This window comes from Takifugu rubripes, chromosome 6 (assembly GCF_901000725.2).
Source record: "Takifugu rubripes chromosome 6, fTakRub1.2, whole genome shotgun sequence".
Taxonomy (NCBI): Eukaryota; Metazoa; Chordata; class Actinopteri; order Tetraodontiformes; family Tetraodontidae; genus Takifugu; species Takifugu rubripes.
The window spans coordinates 1,238,983-1,260,225 of NC_042290.1; the positions used below are offsets into that span (position 1 = coordinate 1,238,983).

Consider the following 21,243-nt stretch of genomic DNA (forward strand, 5'->3'; position numbering starts at 1 on the left):
ACTGATTGTGCAGAAGAGACAGGTTATTATCTTTTACAGAAGGTCAAGTTTGGAATGAAAGAAGAGCAGAAATCCTAAACCTCCTCTGACACACTGTGGATCATCTCAATGATCTTCTTCTTTAACTTCTTCACTTTGTCTGGGGGCGTCTCATTCAGACACTCCTCTACGTACTTCAGGAACCCAGTGTGGGGTGATGGAGGCTGACTTTGGCAGAACGCCCTCATCAAGTCCAGCACCTCACTACCAGAACGCAGCAAGTCTCGGGCTACTCGCTTCCGCCCCCTACCTTCAGGGTGAGAGGATGACATGGACGGGGAGGATGGAGGTGAGGAGCGTTGGGAGTTTGAAGGAGTGGGTGAGGGAAAGGTTTCAAGGCTTTTATCTGCTTTATCCAGGCGCTGAAAACACAACTCCTCTGACTCTTCCTCACCACAGGAGTCACATAGGAACATCAGGTCCTGATAGTGTTTCCACTTTGGAAGATAAAAGTCCTCTGAGCCGCAGGTCTTGTTGGAAGTGACTGCTTTGTGCTCACGTTGGAAGATAGTCCTCAAGTTCCTGAACTTTGTCTTTATGTCTTTCACTAAAGGGCGAAGAAGTACAAGTTAATCCCATTTGTCATTTTTAGGGGTTGGAGTAGAACCTGCCCCCACATGAAGGAGGCGTTGCACAGCCAGGCTCAGACATTGCAGCGTTCCTGTTTACCTGTGAAGGGGACTGGTTCTCTATCTGACAGGAGGCGGCTCAACAGCTCCAGCAGACTCTGCTTGAGCTGCCTGTTCTTGTAGCTCTCAGACCTGTGGTTCCAAAGAGAGCTGTGCTCTGGACAGAAGAGCAGAGGAACAAAAACACGGTTAGGACAGAAAAACTGGCGTTCTTCTAGAGTCATTCCTCAGCATGTTCTCTAAAGCTGTGAGAACACTGAGGAATGACCTGAACCTGATGTAGACATGGTTGCCAAACACAACCTCCGTATTCTTTATTAACCCACTTGAGCATCATGAGCTAAATGAGTTCAAAACCAGGTTTTGTCAACGGATAAAAGGTGATTATGAAAAGCAAGCCGAGGTCACTGACCAGAGTAAAATAATATGAGTTGCTGGACTTTGGTGTCGCTCCAGTGGCAGCGCGAGTCGACACTCAGCCGGCTGTCGGAGCAACATGAACGTGGCGTGGACACCTGCCGAGTGCGAGCACGTCCTGGTGTTTGACACGAGGCTTTACTGGTGTCTGAGGATGCAGGGTGGAAGAGCTGCTGAGCAGCGCTGCAGCTTGTTCTCGTGTCATTGGAGGGAGTGTACGACCTGCTCAACCTGTTGGGTCGGGTGTAGCTGGACGAGTGGTTTCCCATCACAGAGGAAATGGTTAGGCTTTCTGGCTCCATGTTCTCGTCCTCCACTGGTCTCAGGACCTGCTCTTCCTCCAGTCTCTCATCTTCATCGCAGGACTCACAGAGAAAAAGCAGCTGCTGATAGTGCTTCCATTTGGACAGGTGCAGTTTGTCCGACGTCCTGCTGGCCTGGACAGACTTGTACTCTCGGTTGAAAACCGTCCGCAGGTTTTTGAACTTGCACTTTATGTCGTCAACTGCAGAAAACACAAACACACCAGCGCGTAAACGTGGGATTCACATTCGCTACTTCTGCATCTGAAATCTGTCACGTCTCCTCAGAACGGATCTGGAGGGTTTGTGCCTGATTCATGCTGAACGAGTGTCCTGATACGCAGGACTGTCCTCTGTCCTTGCTACCTGAGAAGGTCATGGTGGCGTCGGACAGCTGACTGCTCAGAACCTCCAGCAGTCTCAGTCTGAGCTGGCGGTTGCTGTGGTTCTCAGACTTCTTGTTCCACAGACAGCAGTGTTCTGCAGTGACACACAACATTCCCATCAACCACAGACAGTTCTGTCCCTGTGAGGACGGATACTCATCTACCTTGGTGTTTCGCTTCTTACCAGAGTAGAACGCTATCAGAGCTCGCTCCCTCTCCTCAGTCCAACAGCATTTCACCATGTCGTTAGGGACAGCAGGGGAGGCCCTCAGACTTGATGGACATTTTGGTCCTGGGACAGTAAGGGTGGACTTTGACTCAATGTCATTGCAACCAACTGCTTGAGGAAGTCAAAATAGCATTTCTGCCTCTACCAAGAGTCCACCACATCCTGAAAGAGACAAAGGTCCTCGGTGTGAGGAAAGAGTCTCCACAACATGATCCTCATTGGAAATCATTTCCTCCATATGCGAGGGACATTTCAGACAATTCCAATATAAACCGTCCCAGACGGATCGGGATTGTGGACCCCAAAGACAGTTTACTGTGAAGATACTGTCATAAACAGCTTTTTTCATGTCAGACTTGTGTAATAAACACTACAGTATCTGTAACAATAAACTAATAAACACTGTTACAATAATAATTCATTACACACACGAGATATTTTTTCAGGACCTTTGTTTAAAGGTTAATAAAGCATTAGCACTAAATGAATCAGACTAGTTACTTTGAGGGGCTTGTGCAGTTTAATTTGATTGCAATTAATTGTTCAGCTTGTCGAACACTTGTCAAGTGTCAAGTTGTCGACTTATATGGTTGAACTTGAAAGGTTTGTTTCCAGCTTTAGCCAACAAAGTCAACTGTTTTACTCACAAACACCGTAAACTTGACAGCTGCTGGTCGCCATTGTTGTGGTCATCCGACACCACACCTTCGTAAAGGGGCGACTTTCATGGAACGATTATCGTTGCTTACTGGAAGTTTAAACTCACGCTGACAAGACTTCCCGTGTGTCCTCCGAACCTCAGGCCAGATCCGCCCCGGTCACCGGTGTGAGGTCGACCGGAGCCTCCAGCGTGTTTTCTTGTTGCCATCCGTCCCGTTTCAGAGCTGCCGCGTCACGTGACCCACGAGGCGCGTTCTGATTGGTTGAGCAACAAAGCCCAAAGAGGTCGCTGGAGACCGGAATTAATATCAATAACACATAAAATAGAGTCAATAATTGACTTGATAAATTAATTTAGAGCACTTTTAGAGCATTTCCCCCTTCTTGACAGAAATTTTTCAACTTATTAAATAAAAAATATAAACATATTGGCTTTAAATAAGGTAAAGGTTCTTTGCACACACAAAAATACCCAACATCCTTTGAATATCAGGTTTTCTGTTTTAATTCTTCACCAACCAACACCTGGCTCATACAGTTCCAGACGAGACTAGTATTTACAGTCATTTTCCACTCATGTACAGATAGCCAGTCCAAAGATATTATTTACATTATTTCTATTGGGCCTCGGGAGGTGACTTCAATCAAGGAAATGCTCACAGTCAGATTAGCATCCTCTTTATGATCCATTAATATATCTAGACACCAAAATGGAAAAAAAAAACTAGATGAGTTTGACTGCAAGTGGCATGTCCAGACCCTGTCCTCAAGGGTGTGGTCCAGTCGGGTTTTCTATCCTACCAGGCTGAAAAGTTGTCTAGCTGGAAGGATAGAAAGCCCGGCTGGACCGCACCCTTGAGGGCCGGGTCTGAACAGCCCTGCTGGAAAAGAAAGAGAAAGCCTGAGAAAAGACTCAGAGTTATTTTCCTTGACAGTGTTTCTGTTGTTCACATTTCCTTTCTATGTGAGTAGGATGACAAAAGTCTTAATTCTATGTGTAAAAGCAGAGGGTATGTTTGATTAATCAGAGAACTGCAGATCTGTAAAGCCAGATTTAGCACCTTTTATATAAGAACACTGAAGAGTTACAACTTTCCAAATATAATCAATATATTTTAAAAAATTACAAGGCAGCTGCAAGTGTTCATGTGCCAGAGGAGAGACGCACACATCTCTACTGGAGACTGGGATGGACAGAAGAGTTCAGAGCATGAGTTCACATCATTTTTCAAATTAAATACTAAAAATGGACTCTCCCACACCATAGTTCACCCACAACACAGACGTATATACAGACGTGTTGCCAGGATATTGGAGTGCATGTAAATATACCCAGAACACCCAGGACCCCAGCTGATCCTACACAACGTTATATACAGACCATTACATCATTCACATCTACATTTACATTTCAAGGTATTAACTGTGTGCACAATGTTGCAAATGTATCATGTTATTCTGGTTTATCTCTAAAGTCTGTCTAAAGCTTTTGTAAAGTCCCTTTAACTCAGAGGGCTATCAAAGCTGAGACACTGCATGACCTCCAGCTAAAAGTGGCTCAGCAAAATATTCTACACATTTATTTCATAAGGAGGAAATAAAATCCCCCCCACATTCTCTGTCTGACAGAAGACTGTGTGTGTGCGTGTGTGTGTGTGTGTGTAGAAGGGCTGATTATGTTACAAACTGGCCTGGACCTCTATGAACTGTGACGTAAAGGTGTGAAAGGACCAGTTATTGTTACTGATACAGTCAAATATGATTCCCAGCAGCTGCTCACTCATAAACTGACTCTGATATAAAACAAAAAGAAAAAAACTCGATAAAAAGTGGTACAGCCAAGTTGTATCAATTAAAAACATTTGAGGTAGACTAATAAACAGGAACATCAAATGATAATTGGATCCACTGTTTGGTTGTTACTGAGGATATAATAACTATATTTTGGCCTGTATAGTTTCTCTGGATAAAAGTTCACAAATTTAACGTTTCACTCTTTCCAAGGCGACACATCTGTCAGCTCCTCACACATTCTCAGCTCACAGATGGACGGTAACAATACTACACACAGTTAGAAACAGAAAACGTAACAAAAATGTTATAAATCACTATAGATCCTCCGGCTGAAGAACAACCACCAACAATAAATCACAGCATGGAAAAAAAATTGCAAATTCCAAATAAAACAGCAAAGGTAAAAATACCTTTTCTGACTGCATGAAAACAATCAACTTCAAGCATATTGATGAACAAGATCACTGCAGAAGCCTCCTTCATGTAATAACCAACCTGAACATTCTGTTATAAACCGTTTGTCGATCCCACCAAGCTTCCATTTAAATGGTGTTGGCTCGGATTCCTTTGCTCTCAAAGAACAAATAAACCACCTGTTAGTCTATTGCTGCTCTTCCTTCACCTCATATGCAAGTACCCCCACAAACAGGCCTGGTGGCCTTCAGGGCCAGGAACCACAATCTTCTGATAATAAAAGCACAATTAAGCCCACTGAGCAGCAAAGAAAACATGTTGCTGGTTTTTTAAACTCCACAGTCTTATAAATTAGCAATCAAAGCAGCTTCCACTCAAACAATACTGTCCTGCAGGAGCGGCTCAAAGTCCTCATGGTTTGCAGTGGGAGGACTTTCTTCATCGCTGCCTGGGAGAGGTGTGTTGATGTGCACGCCGGCCAGCGCTGACATGGACTCTTTGCCATCCGTGTGGGACTTCTCACTGAGGGACAACTGGGAGGAAGAGGAGGAGCAGGAGGGCTTCTCTGGAATGAAAACAGCCACCAGGAAGGCCACGACCACGGTGCAGGCCCCCAGGAGGAAGGGTGGGCCAGGGATGAGCGCTCGCTATGTGGGGCACAGAGAGAGAAACATATCTTAAAGGTTCCATTCTTCATCTTCAGCGCAAAAAATGTTCTATTTTAACAAGTAAACACGGAAATAAATGCAATAGATCCCACGGTGGATGAAGAAAAGTAAGATTTTAATTTTGAAAATGGACTTGGTAGCAGAGAAAGTCTGAAAATAACATTAAAAGCAGCAGGTACTGGACTGCACATGTGAGGAGGGTTGAGCTAACGTGTGCTCAGCTGCAGCTGGTACCTCAGTGGGGCTCTGCAGAGGCAACGGGTCGATGTTGAAGTCCCCCTGGATGGGGTCCATGGCGTTGAGCTCCACATTAAAGAGAAAAAAGACAAATCCGTAGAGAGCTGGACCCAGGCCGTTGCACAGTCCTCTGATGCCTGTGATCATCCCCTGGACAACACCTGGAGGTCACAATAACAGTCACATTACTGCTGCTGACATGGACTAAATGCTGTCTGCAGATATATTTAACCTGCCAGCACAGCTCTGAGCTTCTTCTTTCTCCACTCAATACTGGGACTATTAATGTTCATGACAAAAAAAGGATTTTATTTATTCTCATTTCTCAAATGTCAAACCTTCTCTTACAAAATCCAGCGCATACGGTCAAAAGCACAACACATGTAGTTAATTTTTAATAGTCTGAAAGCTAGACAAATTGAAGACAAATTGTAGTAAACATGGCCTAGTTGTTGGTCCCAGACAGACTGGTCAGAGTATGTCAGGACCTGCTGATCAACTGGGATTTATGAATGGTCCAAAAAAAAGGAAATATCCGGGGAACAGCGGTTGAAAACGCTTTGTTGGTGTGAGAGATCAGAGAGGACTGGGCAGACTGGTTCGGATGGTAGAAAGGCAGCAGTAACTCAAATAGTCACTGGTAACAACCAAGGAATGAAGAACACCAGCTTTGAATAACAACACACAACCACAGAGGCCCCAACAGAGGACATAGGTGAGAGCAGAGACGGAGAGTCACCTTGTTTATCAGGATCAGCAGACTGGGACACCAGAGCAGAGACAGCTGGGAAGGTGATGGAGGACATCGCTGCTACAGCACCAGCTGCCCACATCATCCTGTTAACACACACACACACACACACACACACACACACACACACACACACACACACACACACAGGGAGTGAGTGCAAAAACAATTCACATTTATTACATTACATCACATTTATTCACTATCATTTACATGTGGCAGGGGAAATAACGACACATATGCAATAAAATAGGACAATCTAACTTTTCACAGTACACAAACTACACACATACACACACACACAGATCTCACCATGGCTCGGAGCCGAAGCCGTACCAGGCCAGCTGAAGAATCTGGAAGCCCAATCCCAGCAGAACAGTATTTTTATTACCCAAAGTCCTCATCAGCAGAGTGAGGAGGAGTGTCTGAGGAAAGAGAGACGGGGGATTGATTCAGATCTCATTCAATTCTTCTTTGTAGTCAGAAATCTCTGCAATCAATTTCCAGTGATACCAAAACTAGCAAAAGAGACAAGGTACCCACAAGATGAGCAAACCAATGTTAAAGAACACTGAGGATGGAGCAGGAAGTGGAGCATTATGAGAGTGTTAAAGAGTGTCGGCCTGTTTTACCTGTGCTACGATAGACAGGATGCCCACCACTCCAATAAAAATGGCCAAGGTGGTTGAGGAGAAATGAATGACCTAGAGAAACATGCAGAAATCATTATGATTGTCACGGAGGTAAGTTACAACGCTCTGAGGAAGCAGCATCACTTCCACACGCCTCGCTATTAAAGTGTGTGTGAGGTTACATCACTGCTAGGAAACCAGAACAGTAAGTGAATCATTGTTACTGAGTACAGAAAGGCTTCTTCAGGCCACCATGTGCGTCACCTGTCTCAGGTAGAGGAAGAAGCTGGAGTACTGGCCAGCCTCCGGCAGGTAGGATAAGAACACGGTGATACAGATGAGCAGGACTGTTGGGTCTTGACCAACCTTCCTCAGAGACTGGAATAGAAAGAAGCTCATTTTCACTCGCTGTGACAGCGTCGCTGTTTGCCAGCGAGATGTACCAACTCACAGCAAACGGGTCAGCCTGCTCCCAGGATATGGGCGCGCCCCAGGTGTTCAGCCTCATCTTATCAGGCAGAGATTCGGGCACAGCCAGCAGAATGAAGCAGATGTCAGCCAGAGCGATCAGAGTAGCCAGCAGAACCACCAGATTGTCTCCGTACCAGGCTGACAGGTAGGCACCAATGGCCGGACTGGTTACCAGACTGGCTGCAAACGTCGCCGATACCTGGTGGAGCCACAGACAACCAAAGGTCCCGTAAATGCACGACATCCCCTCGTTAAACACACAACTGTTGGGCTTTAATGTACAAACGTGATATAAGAATTTACCAAATCTATCAATGATGTGATGGTGCAGCAAATATCTGGATAAGCTTTTAAAGCCGTGAGTCCCAGCTAATTCCAGGTCTTTGCACAATCAAAACCACTTTCAACAGCCCAAACAAAGCCGACAGCGTGTTCCCTCTGAGATGATGAGTGCAGTCCTGCTGAGCCCATCGGCCCTGTACCGTCTGTCCTGGTTCTCTTTTCTTCAAGCTGTTCCTGCTTTAAAGTTTTCACAAAGTGTCCTGTTGGGAAAACTCAAGTGTCTTCCAGACATTTGAAAGGCTGCACATTTGGGAAATGTCTCTTTTTAGTCAAGTGACTGATCGCCTTGGCAACAGATGTGTTAGTTGTACATCTCTACTGAGTTCAGGGGGGGTCTGCCTGAGCCCCATCTGAACAGAGAACCTGATCTGCACTGTTATTATGTAGTTTTATGTTATTATACATCGGGTTAGTTGTTAATTATTCATTGGTGTTCTGAAAAGTGGCCTTAATACACCAAGCACCACATGTACACATCACATCGCATCCATCACATCACATCACATTGTTTTCAGGCTGGGTGGCTCTGTACTGGACTTGGACCTCAGTAAAAACTCAGTAAAACTTGTTTTCAACCATATCCAGTCGTCTTGTGTCTGCATTTGGGGTCTCGATTCATGTCTGCAGTTCGTAACAAATTGTGCTGTTTTTGTGTTTAAAACCTAGAAACTGTTTAAGGAAAGACATCTTATTTTATCAGACTATTTTTCAAACTTTAGTCTCAATGATCAATACCTTATATTTGGCTTTCAGGACCATGATAAATATGTTCTAATGATTAAATTTTACTGTTTTATAGTAGATCTCACACTGTAAATTTCCTAACAGAAAAATGAGTTATTTAAATCAGTTTAAAGAGTATAATTGGTATTGATTAAGGATTGTTTGCTCCACCTGAACTTATTTATCTATTTTCTTTTATTATTATTTACTGTGGTCAAGTTTGTTTCCTCTTTTACTTTTATTTCAGATGATGTCATGAAAATATTGAGGGTCAGATCAGGAAAGCAACCATTTTGAGAAGCACAGGTCCAAACAGGGTGCTTACCAGTCCGTAGGCTGTGCTCCTCTCCCGTTCATCAGTCACATCAGCAACATAGGCGAAGATGACGGAGAAGGTGACCGAGAATGCTCCAGACATGGAGATCATGGCAAAGTACCACCTGATGGGTAACATTAGACACAGCAATGAATAAAGGAGCAGCTGGTGTCGTCTAGAAGCTCTCAAATATGGAGATACGCTCTACATCAGTCCTGAAATGTTCCAACATGTTCGGCTATGTAGGAGGTAAATCTACAGTGTGATCTGTAGGAGAGTCTCCTGCTGCACCAGGACCTTCATTAGACTTCAGTAACAATGACCGCTACTGACAGTCCCCCCTTATAATCCAGCTCACGCAACAGAGCTTATTTAAGATAAACCATCCAGGAGGAAACGGGTCCACCGCCTGGTGGTCTGTGGTCCAGGTGCACTCTTCGGAACACTGTTGGAACTCTTTATTCTAGTTAACTTTGCTCCCCATGTTCTGTTTTGGTGGTGATAGAAGTGTGGCAGGTTATTACTGAAGTTATAACATGTCTGAGCAAGAGCAGTGAATATTACCAGGGGCTGAGCCTCATCAGTGGGATGGGTGCACAAGTGAAGAAGACAGTCACCAAGAGGAAGGACCGTCTCCCCCACACGTCTGACAGAGCACCGATCAGGGGAGCAGACATGAATGACAGCAGGCCCTTGACATGAAGAGGTGAGTCAGCGTCCACAATTTAACAAGCGTCTCAGTGACACCCAGTACTGTTTCAGCAGGGTTAAAGGCCTGCGCCTGGAGGCATTGCTATGGCAACTGAACTGATCATCTGAAGTGGAGGAGGTCTGTCCTCTACCTCAACTCAGCGGTGAGAAGGCTGTGTGTTCTGGTTCTCACTCTCACTGCGTAACAAAATACAAACTTCTGACTGGAAAGTAGCTTTATGACAACTTGGGGTATTTACAAGCAGGAACAGAAACAGGACGTTGAGGATGTGAGAACACACAGTTAGCTCAACTGTCAGACAGTTCAGGTTGTCTTTGTTACTTCATCAACTACAAGAGTAAAAATTCTGTGTTTTCATCTGAAATCACATCTATTCACTCACTTACGGTATTTAAACGTTAGATTCCGACAATGCTGGGAAAATGATGGAAACCAAAAAACAACAACCTCATTCTGTTTTTGAGTCTGTGGCACAAATAATATGGCTCTTAGAGCTCTTTATATGATCTCAGTGACATGTTTTAACAATTATATTATGCTTTTTAAAGAAAAGCATAAAATAAGCCCTCCCTATTGATGAGAATGTTGACAGACAGACAGACAAACAGACAGACGGACGGTAAAGGTTGGTGAAAACAAGAATCAGTTCTTACCTTCACACCCTGGATGAGTCCATTCATCAGGAAGGTGTGTTGGGGGAACGTTTCATGTAAAACCTTAGCAGAGAAAGAGATGAGAGATTTCAGCTTTACTGAGCTGGACAGAAAATGGACCTTCCTGTTTGTTCTTAATGTTATCACAGCTGGGTCGCTGCAGATGGAGGAACATGAGAAGATACACCTTCTGCAGGAGATTCTGGAAATAAAGTCTTTGTTTCATGCTGTTTGTGTCCACGGTTATGACTCGATAATTCAAATCAAAACAAAACTCATTTTTAAAATGCCTCTCTCTCATCTCAGCCTCCCTGAATTGAGAAGAACCACTGCCCATTAGACCAAGAGGCCAAACACCGGTGTTACAACCAGGGTCGTGTCGGGACGAGGACTGAAAACCAGTGGGTCGTTAACGTGCGAGGTGAGAGAAGAGTCTGGTTTGATGAGGGGAGTGTTACCGTTACTGTTACTCACAGTCAGCATTGGTGTGGTGAGCAAACCCCAGGCAAAGAACTCCAGGAAGATCACCACCACTGCATGATACACACTGGGCCTGCCGATGCCCTGCTGGAGCTGAAACACACATAAACACACACATACACGGTTTGATAGATATATTTAGATAAAAGGCATCATTGTTCAGAGGACAGCGAGCCCACTGACACAGATCCACAGGATTAAAGTGGTGCTGCGGACTCCTTTCTATCTTTAGCCCGAATGATAATGATGAGCTCCTCTTTTTAGCTCATCTCCTATCAAAGTAACACAGCAGTAAAACTAAAACACAAGATCAGGAGCAGCAAACAAACACTGCTGCATTTTAAACATGCTTGCTCTTGATCCAAAGCTGCTGCAACAGAGGCGATTCATCCAGTGACTCCTCTCCTGATCCCATTTCTCCCTCCAGCAGTTGTTTCTGCAGTGCTGGCAAATGAGGGGATTTACAAGACGTCTCACGGCTCAGAGCCACTCAACCCTCAGACGTATATTAAACTACATTAAGTAAAAATTGCAGGAGCGTAAGCAGCTGCTGACCTGCCTACTATATCTTAAACAGTCACAATGTTCCAGGAATTCTAATAGGACATTAACAACAAGCCAAATGTCAGCAGTGCAGTTGGAACCCTGCGGGAAACATTGAACACAGCAGTAGTTGTGTGTGTGTAGATTTATTTGGTCTCAAGATCAAACATGTTTGACAATCATCTGCATGAAGGTGAAGGAGGTGAAGAAGCCCAGTGGACCCAGGGAGAGAAGAACAAGCACCGTAGAACAGAGCCTGGGGGGCCTCCATGAGTGTGAGGAGCAAAGGGGGAAACTTCTGTCTGACAGACAGGACCAATCGGTCCAAGGCTCCATTTAAGGTCAGAAACGGGATCCAAACAGGATCACTGTGGTCTAAAAGGATGAGGATGATGAAGATGTTCAGGACAACCCCTCCGAGCCTCAGAAAGTGAATCAAAATGCTCAGAATAAACTTCTTATTTGCCTTCTTTCATTAACAAGTGGACACATGGGATCTCTTCCAGCTGCTCGGAGGTTTGTCTGGTTTATCCCAGTGAGGTGGGCGCTAAACCTCCACCATTCTGTCATCCTCGACGACATCCCTGGGTGTTACCGGTGCTTTGTACATCGTTTGTAATTTTATTCACCTCTCAGTTATCTGCTGTGGTGTTCCAGGTCTTTCAGGACCCTTGAGGCTGTTGATCTTAATAACTCATTGCTTATTTCTGACTGCATTTAGTGTCCCCCTCCCGATGAATAATGACCTTATTCACTAACACACTTCTGTAGCTTTAGTCAAAATGCTGGAACATAACAGTCAAACCCCAAAAATCCAAATTCAGGCTTTTTTTAAAAAACTGCTTTATCTCTATTGTAACAACACAGGAGAAGTTCAAAACAGCCCGTAAAAATACTTTCCCATACTTGCCCATAAATTAAATACTTTAATTTCATTCTGAGTCTGTGAATAATGCAGCGAATGCTCTCAGAATGCTGGTCTACTTGTGGTCCCCAGAGTCTCTAGGAGTAGAATGGGGGGCCGAGCATTTAGCTACCAGGCCCCCCTGCTATGGAACCAGCTCCCTGTCCAGGTACGGGAGGCTGACTCCATCGCTACTTTTAAGATCAGACTCAAAACCTACCTCTTTGAAAAAGCTTATTGTTACTAATTCTGCAGTTCCAGTTATTATCATAGACAGACAACTTATCATACTTAGGGGGTCGTCTAATCGTTAGGTCACATCTTAGCTGTGCTGTTATAGGCCAAGGCTGCCGGGGTCCAGAAACATGATCACCTGACAGGCCTCTGTCACCCCACTGGGTCATGGTTTCCTCTCCTCTCCTCTCCTCTCCTCTCCTCTCCTCTCCTCCTCCTCTCTCTTTACCCAGCCCCCCCATCAGCAGGAGGGTCCCCCTACATGAGCCTGGTCCTGCTCAAGGTTTCTTCCTGTTAAAGGGGAGTTTTTCCTTGCCACTGTTGCTTGTCTGGGGTCAGGCCCTGGGATTCTGGAAAGCGCCTTGAAACAATTTTGATTGTATAAGGCGCTATATAAATAAAGATTGATTTGATTTGATTTGATGATTGGTATTCTTAGGTGGTAAATGTTATATTTTATTGAAGACAAATGTAGACCAACATCCTGGTGCCTTCACTGCCCCCATTTTTTGTAAACATTTGTCACATTTTACTTAGTTATTATTACACTGTGAGCAGATTTGTTTAGAAGAATAGTTTTATAATATAAAGCTCATTACTAGGCAGCTCATCGGGGCTTCATTTAATGGCTTCACCAGGTAAACACGTGTCAGCCGTCTTTATTTGTGCTATTTTATACTGGAAGATATTTGATATGATCTATTTTTACTTTGAACATGTAAGTGCAAATAAACACATTTATTTAATTGTTTCTTGCAGGTGATATACAGGTTCCAAAATGAGCAGAAAGAGGTAAATACTCATATGATCCAATTACTGATTAGATTTGGTTACTGGATGTTGTTGTTGCAAGAAAATAAACGTTTTTGCTCCCTGTTGCACATACAGGTGTTGTTTAAAACCGCCTCTGTAAAATAAACTGTAGATTTAAATGTAGAAGCGAAATAAGGGTTAGAAATCTTAATCGGTCGGTGGTTGGATGTTAAAATGGACGCTGACGGGGGCTCTGCAGGCTGGATCCGCTGTTATGTAACAGATAATGGATCCATTTTGACCACACCACCACCACCACCATCATCATCAACACACCGAGCCAGGCTGTCTGAGGCCACATCCGAGTCCCACAACGCACATCTACAGCCATTTTGGACGAGAGCAGCTCTGTCCAGGCTCATTTTGGCTTCGACCCCCCGCTGGGCAAATGAATGGTGCCATTTCTGATCGGTTCAGAGCCAAACATGTCCACTGTGTCCACACCACCCGCTCTATAAACGCCTTAGACGACATTTATGTCAACGCTTATCATGATTAATACAGATTTATATGAAGTAAAATGGCGGACTGGGTACCCACCGCTGCTCCGTCCCTCATAACGAACTTCTTCACCAGCACCACCCGGCCGGGGGCCACTGGCTGCTCCCCCGGCATCTCCTCACACCTGCCGCGCGACACGAAGCATCCATGCTGCATAGATGAGCGCGGTTCTCCCGGAGCTTCCAGGATGATTCCTTATATTGTCCTGAAAAAGCTGAGTGGAATTGAAGCCGACTAAGAACAACTAAAACCCTCTTTCATGAACGAAATCGTTGTGCCACAGAAATCCGTCGTCATGTCAGCACGAAGGTCCACGGCTCGTCTGGAACACCATCAAGCTGGAGGGAACCATCGAAGCTCTTCCGATTCGCCATACCTTTCAAAATAAAAGCACAAGCTAAACCGTTACACAACACTCAAACACGCACAGTGGTTTGATGATAACTTTAAAAAAAAAACCAACATATTCTTTAAGTCAGTAGTTTCTTGTATTCCTGTTTTATATTATGGCTTTTCAGAGTGGAAAACCATAAAAATAGTAGAAGAAAAGAAACTCAACTACAATTAAAGGTACATTTGGGACATGGAAACCCCTGAGCTACTAAACTAGTCCAACTTTTTAATAATACTGTTTCATTCTGAGTCTTTGTTTGTTGTTATCTTCTTCTGCAAATAGTAGAAATAAAATCAAAACATGATTAATGGTTTTGGCTTCACTTGTCTCCTCTCCTCTCCCATCCTCCTCTCCTCCCCTCTCCCCCTCTTCTCCTCTCCTGTGCTCCCCTCTCCTCTCCCCCTCCCACCCTCCTCTCCTCCCGTCCTCTCCTCCCCCCTTCTCCCCTCTCCGCCCACCCTCTCTCCTCCTCTCCCTCTCTTCTCCTCTCCCCTTCTACCATCGCCTCTTCTCCTCCTCCTTTGGCCTCCTCTTCTCTCCTGCGCTCTTCTCTCCTCTGCCCTTTCCTCCCCTCTGGTATCCAAAATCGTTTTTATTTTGTGTAGACAACGAATCAAACCAAACAAAAGTCTGTCTTTATTTGATTTCCTCTTGTTCCTTTCGTTATTACGTAAATAGTTTGACTAAACGTATTTAAATCTCCGCTGACGCACCAATTATTCTGATTAAAGGAAATGGATCTAGCACAATCATAGCCACTTTAGATTAGACCGAATTCTACTTCCTCTTCTGCATAATGACAATTCGACAAAGTGTTTTTTCAGAGCTAAACTGGGTCTGTCCCAGTCTGAGACAACTGTCTGTACTGGCTGTTGTTTGTTTGTCTAGAGAGAAATTGTCGCTCGCGTTTAGCTTTTGCGATCACTTGTTTCCAAGCGTCAAAACAAAAATGTAGAAATTAAAGTATTACCTTCACATTAAAAGAATCACAACACATCAATCGATACAAAAATCGAATATCTTTCTAGATTATACGTGTATATAATAAGTTGCTATGACAAAGACTGAAATCAAATCTATAATCAGTTAGGCGAAGGCAGAAATTGTCAATTTATCATCATGTGTTTATTTTGAAAATAAACATTAAATTGAAAACGATGCGGTAAAAGCGACGAACTTTACATCCCGAGTAGCTCACGTGTCAGAGGCTGTGGTTGTGACTGCATGTGCGCGTCCTTGTGTGTTCAAAAGGGTAATGACGAGGATGGGAAAACGTGAGCATCCTTGTTTCAGACCGAGACCGAGAATAATATAATATAATATAATATAATATAATATAATATAATATAATATAATATAATATAATATAATATAATATAATATAATATAATATAATATAATAATGGGCATGTATATATTATGTTTAATGCTTAATATGACTATATTATTAGTAGTAGTATTAGTAGAAGCAATTGTAGTAATAGTATCAGTAGTGGTGGTAGTACATTCAAACATAGACAAAATGATTCAAGCTCTCTTGAAATGTATCTAGATAAAGCTTTCTTACCTAAACAACAACCACTCATCCATCTTCTAGCCACTTTTCCCTTGCAGTGCACCTTGCAATGATGATTTTTTTTTGAAGCCTTAGAAGTGCAATCTGTTTTTTCACTGAAGGTTTATGATTGTTGCTGTTTTACACAATGGAGGTGGGAACAGTTACGTGAAGGCATCCCTGTCAGTGTTGTGGTTCTGTTTTTGGTTGTCACTCAGACTTCTCACCTCCCTCTCTACCCGCAGGAGCGGCATTTAGGGGCGGGCCGATCTCTGAGAGCATTGAGCTTCTGGCACACCTACAGCGCGTTCTGCCTAAATTGGCCGCCTACTTAAGCTCTCCCCTCTTTGTCTCCGGCACCTAGCTCCAGCTCACAGAGCTCTCCAGCCCTTGTCTCACGTTAACCCTTATTCTCCAGCCCAGTAAGTTTTGTCAGTGCCTTGTCACTGTTTTCAGTTGTATTTTTTCCTCGATGGTTTTTCCCATTTGGTGGTGATTTTTAGTTTGTTTTTCTGTTGCTACTTTCCTAGAGTTTTTTTTGTTGTTACTTCATTCGGAGAACTGTCTCTCCTTGCATTGTTTTTTGGCAATAAAGAACCTTTTGTTTTACACTCGGCATCTGGGTCCTGGCCTCCTTAACTCGAACGTAATAGTCAGCTCCTGACAGCTCTCCCAGCATGGCTGGGAAAGAGAGGCGTGACGGAAAAAGCTTTGAGTAAATACATTGATAGTCTTAGAAGTAACACGTTGCTGTATATGCTCAGGCCACTCCCTCCATCTCTAATGGTCCTGCACCACCAGGATTCAACCCACCTACCAGCCATTACCAGCCCAACTAGCCAGCTCCACTAGCTAGCCTGCCTGAGATCCTGCCCATCTGGTGGAGGAGACAATGCAGCTGGGTGGTGAAACACCGCTGCAGGATCCAGGCGAGTGACTCTACTGTGGCTCATCAGTGTGACTGGGGACACTGGTAAAGCTAACCTGTCCTGCAGGACTTGTTTTCAGGCGCTGGTATTGGTCTGGTGGGAAGTCGGTGTACTTCCCCTATTAGCCCTCATGGAGTTAGGCCTGTGGCCAATTTGCTTGATCATGCAGTGGCTATGGAGGCAGGAATCCAGCAGGAGCAGCTTGGGTCGCTGATAAAAGTCTTTGCCCTGGTTGCCTGATGGCTCAGTTAACAAATACGACTACACCTTGAATATCACTATTATTAGACTGTCAGATTGAACATAATTTCTGCTTCCCACCTCTTTTTCTGTGCCACCCCTGGTTAAAACCACAACCTGCATCTAAATTGCAATAAAATGTTGGGAATATGGAATATGTTTGCTTGTCGGCTGCCCAATCTCCAGTAGGTCCTGCCAAAGACTTCTCTTTTCACCATGATCGCTCTCTAAGGTACCGCTTACATAACTTGATCTCAGTGATCAGTAAAAAACAAACGTGTCCTTGCATCACCCCAAAGATTGTGGCATCAACCTGCTAGCAGCCAAAAATCTATCCTCGCCTTTATTGTTAGTTTATTATCCAGGAGAGTGGCGCAATTGGTCACCACCATCATCGAAAATCCCCTCCCCGTGTCCGCTCACTAGCTTTCCGAGGAGCTTAGGCGTGTGTTCGATCACCCGGTCCAGAGCAGTGAGATTAAACTTTTTTCTCTGCAGTAGGGGGTAACATTGGCGGCTGATTATCCGATCTGATATATCGAACAGCTGTTTGAACGATGCTGCCCTCCAGGTGGTTACCATATATTAAAGGCCTGGAAGAGAAACTAAAGAATGAGCTAGCAGCCCTAGATGAGACCCCATATTTGGAGACATTAATGGCCCTTACCGTATGTTTGAAAACCGTCTCAGAGAGAGATGGAGGAAGAGGGTCAGGTCAAGTCATGCTGTTTCTCCAATGATCCCGGCCAGGTCAAGTGGTCCTGTGATTGACCCAACTGTGCCAAGTCCAGTTGCACCTCTGTCAGTCGTTGCAGCTGAAACCATGCAGCTGGGATGAAGCAGATTCTCCCATTCTGAGAGACACAGGTGGCTAACTGCAAAGGTCTGCCTATACTGCAGACAACCAGGCCATTTCATTGCCCAGGGCGGCCAAAAGACTAAGCTCACCAGCAGATTCAGGAGAACTGGTGAGCAGAGCTTCTTTCGGTTTCACACCCACCCATTTGACAATACCTGGTTCTCTCCTCTGGTCTGATGACTCACATCTTTGTCCTTTTTTTTTTTTGATTCAGGTGCAGATGCCAGTTTCATCGACCAGGACCTAGCCACGCAGGGCACCATCTCCGCTGAGGATCTGTCTGAGCCTAAGACCATCCATGATTTAAACGGAGAGATCCTCGCCAAGGTAGCTCATCAAACTGCATCCTTAAACCTCATAATCTCTGGTAACCACAGGGAACAGATCCAACTTTTTCCTCATTTCTGCATCCTCCTCTGGTGTCCTTCATTCGCCCTGGTTAGCTTGCCATAACCCGCAGTTTGATTGGTTTGACACAAGGCTTACTAGTAGGAGTGTTTCCTATCACACTAACTGTCCCTGCTCTACGCTCTCTCCTTCGCCGGTCAATCCAGATCCACTTCTGGTGGCTCCAGACCTTTCCATTGTGCCTGCCAAATATCACATTTTAGGCGAGGTTTTTATCAAACAGCATGCTCTCTCTCTGCTACCACATCAATACCCTGTATAGATTACCAATCCCTAAATGGCATCACTGTCAAGAAACAAGTACCCGTTACCCTTCTTCTATGCTCTTTTTGGTCCACTCCACAGGTTTTTGAGTGGTCCCACGAGGCTGATGCAGCATTCGATCGCTTGAAAGCTCTGTTGTCCTCCGCTCCTGTCCTGTCTCATGCAAACCCCAGCCAGCAGTTTGTGGTCGAAGTGGTTGCTTCAAACATTGTAAAATTTTAATTAATTAATTAATTTTCTGACTCCACCGATTTCCTAACGATATTGTATCTGTCCAAGGACCTCAATTCAAATCTCAGGTCTGGAGAGATTTCCGTGTGTCACTCTGAGTCCCTCTTGTCCAGGTATCATCTGCAGTCAAAGGGTCAAGTCAAGAGGGCTAATCAAAGTTTGGAGAGTGTCCTCACATGTGTGGTTGCCCAAAAGCCAGTGTCCTGGAGTTCATTTCTGCCCTAGGTAGAGTATGCCCATAATTTGTTGGTTTCTGCTGCCACTGGAATGTCAACCTTCATGGGCTCTCTGGGTCTGGGGTATTAACCAACACAGTTTGAGTTCAAGGAAGACAAAGTGGTGGTGCCCTCTGTGCAGGCCAACCTGTGCCATTGCAGAAGCGTGTGGAGACAGTTCCGTACCGCCATTTTGCGTTCCTGTCTACAGACACAGAAACAAGCCAACCACCGTCCTTTGTCGTAGAGGTGGTCCCACCTACACAGTTAGACTTATTTTTGACGTCCATCGGTGTGGACGCAGTCTCCAGTTCCTGGTCGGCTGGGAGGGGTACAGTCCGGAGGAGCAGTCATGGATTCCCTAATGTTATATCTTGGATGACAGTCTCCTCAGTGACTTTTACCTGGCCCATCCCGACAAGCCTGGTAGGGCATCTAGAGGTGTGCATTGAGGGGGAAGTACTGTCATGCCATGGCCCTAGGTTAGGGTTAGAGTTAGGGGTGCCCTCCATTCGAACCTCCTCCTTTCCCTTGCTCATTTACAATGACTGTACTTAGTTTCAGGCTTTCTAGTTTAGACACACAGCCCAAATGGAAATAAAGTTTTGCTTTTTCAACTGAAAATGCTGTGTAAGTGGAGCTTACCTGGTGATGTTAGAATGTGCAGTTTGCATTCGTATTTTTGTGACACATTTGTGTCACTCTCCCACTCTCACTCCTGCAGGTCATGTTTTGGCTGTTGGTGTGACTTGAATGTACATGAACCCTTTTTCTTTTACTTTACCACTTTTATTCTGTTATTTGTTTATCTTGGGTGTATGAGTCGCATGAAGAAGTCTCAGGTCTTAGGTGGGTTTTCTTTGATTTGGTTCCTACCACCCTCCTGGAATGGCATCCACTTGCTGACGTCCTTAAACTTATAAGACATCTATAGGCTGTGATGTTGACATGAACCATGATGAAGCATTTGGATGCCACAAATAAAATCATACCTCAAAAAAAACAACAAAAAAAACTGAGGAAAACCAATTCAAAGACAGGCCCACCTTTGTTCCTCCAAAACATTCTCTCCACAGCTTCACTTCTCTTCTAGTGACACACTAGGTCTTCTTTAGACTATCTATGACAGGTTTACCCCAGCAGATTTGCATGCTATTTCTTCCACTGTGTTAGCAACAAAATGAAAGATTTATACCTACGGCTTGATCCAACAGTCCAAGACATTGCCTAAGACGCCTGCCTGTAGTGTAGCTGGCTGTGAAGATAGAATTTCACATTTTCTTGCACTTCCTATTTATTTTCTCAGTCTTTTCCAAACTTTTGTTTTTGCACTTGTCTGGGTAGCATCACAGGTGTATCTTAGCAGCACTGACAGCCCATTCCACTGGTTGAAAGATCCGAATTCTTGTGGGTAGAAGCTCTTTCCTGACAGGTGGAGTCAACAGTCAGCACTGCCCCATTTACTCATAATCAAAATCGTCCAAGATGAATTTTCAAAAATATGGAAAATTATTGGTAGATTTAGTGTTGACGTGTGTGACAGACATGTGTATTAGAAATGTATGGAAATATAGAACAAAAAAACTTTCCATATTTCTTTGTAGAGGATCTTTTAGACATGTTCTTTTGTGTACCAGCTATGTTTATCTTTAAGGTGAATATCTGGCCACTTGCCAATATCATCTATCCAGTCTTCTATAGAAGCCTGGTCAGGCTGATTATCACTCCCAGTCAGTACTAATTTATTTAAGTACTGTTTGCAGTCCTTCCTCAACAAAAAAGTGATTCACAATTATTCATGGTTATACATGGTCTTCTATTTCTGGCTATCATATTCTCTGACCCCAATCTGCTAAGCTTGGAACGTCTACATGCAGCAGCAACTCTGGCTACACCTGTAAGGTGTTCAGGTAACATCACTAAACTACACTAACACAAGGGGCATTTGGGTTACTCAAGAAAATAACCTGGATTACATCTGATTTTCTTGGATCCACCTGCCTCATCTCGTTACCTTTTTTCCCCCCAGCTTAAGACAGTCCAGCCTCACCCGTACTGTGCACCAGCCTCCTTCAGACCCAGACTTAAACCCCCACTGCACGTTGAGTTCAGCTTTTTGGCATTTGTTCCTACATATGTGGCACACGTACATAGGTTTAATCACCTTTTTATATATCATTTCCATATGATCCTGTAAATTCATCTTTATTTAGCACGATCACTTGCCCTGCTCCTTTTCTGCTGCATCCCTGGCTGACTCTGTAATTTGACTGTTTAAATGCTTGATGTTCCCCTTAA

At 44.3% G+C, this 21,243-nt stretch overlaps 2 protein-coding genes across 5 annotated transcripts in view; both read right to left on the reverse strand.

Moving 5' to 3' along the window:
• The window catches only part of LOC105416515 (uncharacterized), a 3,995-nt gene extending 1,082 nt beyond the window's left edge, over positions 1 to 2,913 (reverse strand). The window contains exons 1-6 of one of the 4 annotated variants that reach the window (XM_011604385.2): positions 2,769 to 2,913; positions 1,958 to 2,164; positions 1,754 to 1,867; positions 1,081 to 1,590; positions 709 to 825; positions 1 to 586 (exon numbers count right to left, since the gene is read on the reverse strand). The exon at positions 1 to 586 is cut by the window's left edge and continues 1,082 nt beyond it. In XM_011604385.2, the coding sequence (XP_011602687.2) occupies positions 75 to 586; positions 709 to 825; positions 1,081 to 1,590; positions 1,754 to 1,867; positions 1,958 to 2,015 (1,311 nt within the window). In that variant the 5' untranslated portion in view covers positions 2,016 to 2,164; positions 2,769 to 2,913 and the 3' untranslated portion in view covers positions 1 to 74. Of the gene's footprint in view, positions 587 to 708; positions 826 to 1,080; positions 1,591 to 1,753; positions 1,868 to 1,957; positions 2,165 to 2,649 lie in introns of all 4 variants that reach the window. The other 3 variants (XM_011604386.2, XM_029837318.1, XM_011604387.2) reach the window with 3 other exon arrangements.
• A 1,106-nt stretch (positions 2,914 to 4,019) lies between these two features.
• On the reverse strand, positions 4,020 to 14,194 carry LOC115250141 (hippocampus abundant transcript 1 protein-like). Its single transcript, XM_029837314.1, has 12 exons — positions 13,890 to 14,194; positions 10,850 to 10,948; positions 10,376 to 10,438; positions 9,575 to 9,702; positions 9,020 to 9,134; positions 7,610 to 7,828; positions 7,423 to 7,536; positions 7,159 to 7,230; positions 6,839 to 6,951; positions 6,515 to 6,612; positions 5,773 to 5,936; positions 4,020 to 5,517 (listed from the first exon to the last, which is right to left on the reverse strand). Exons 1-12 carry the CDS (start codon positions 14,004 to 14,006, stop codon positions 5,245 to 5,247), a joined length of 1,575 nt encoding a protein of 524 aa, XP_029693174.1. The 5' UTR covers positions 14,007 to 14,194; the 3' UTR covers positions 4,020 to 5,244.
• Between the last annotated feature and the right edge of the window lie 7,049 nt (positions 14,195 to 21,243).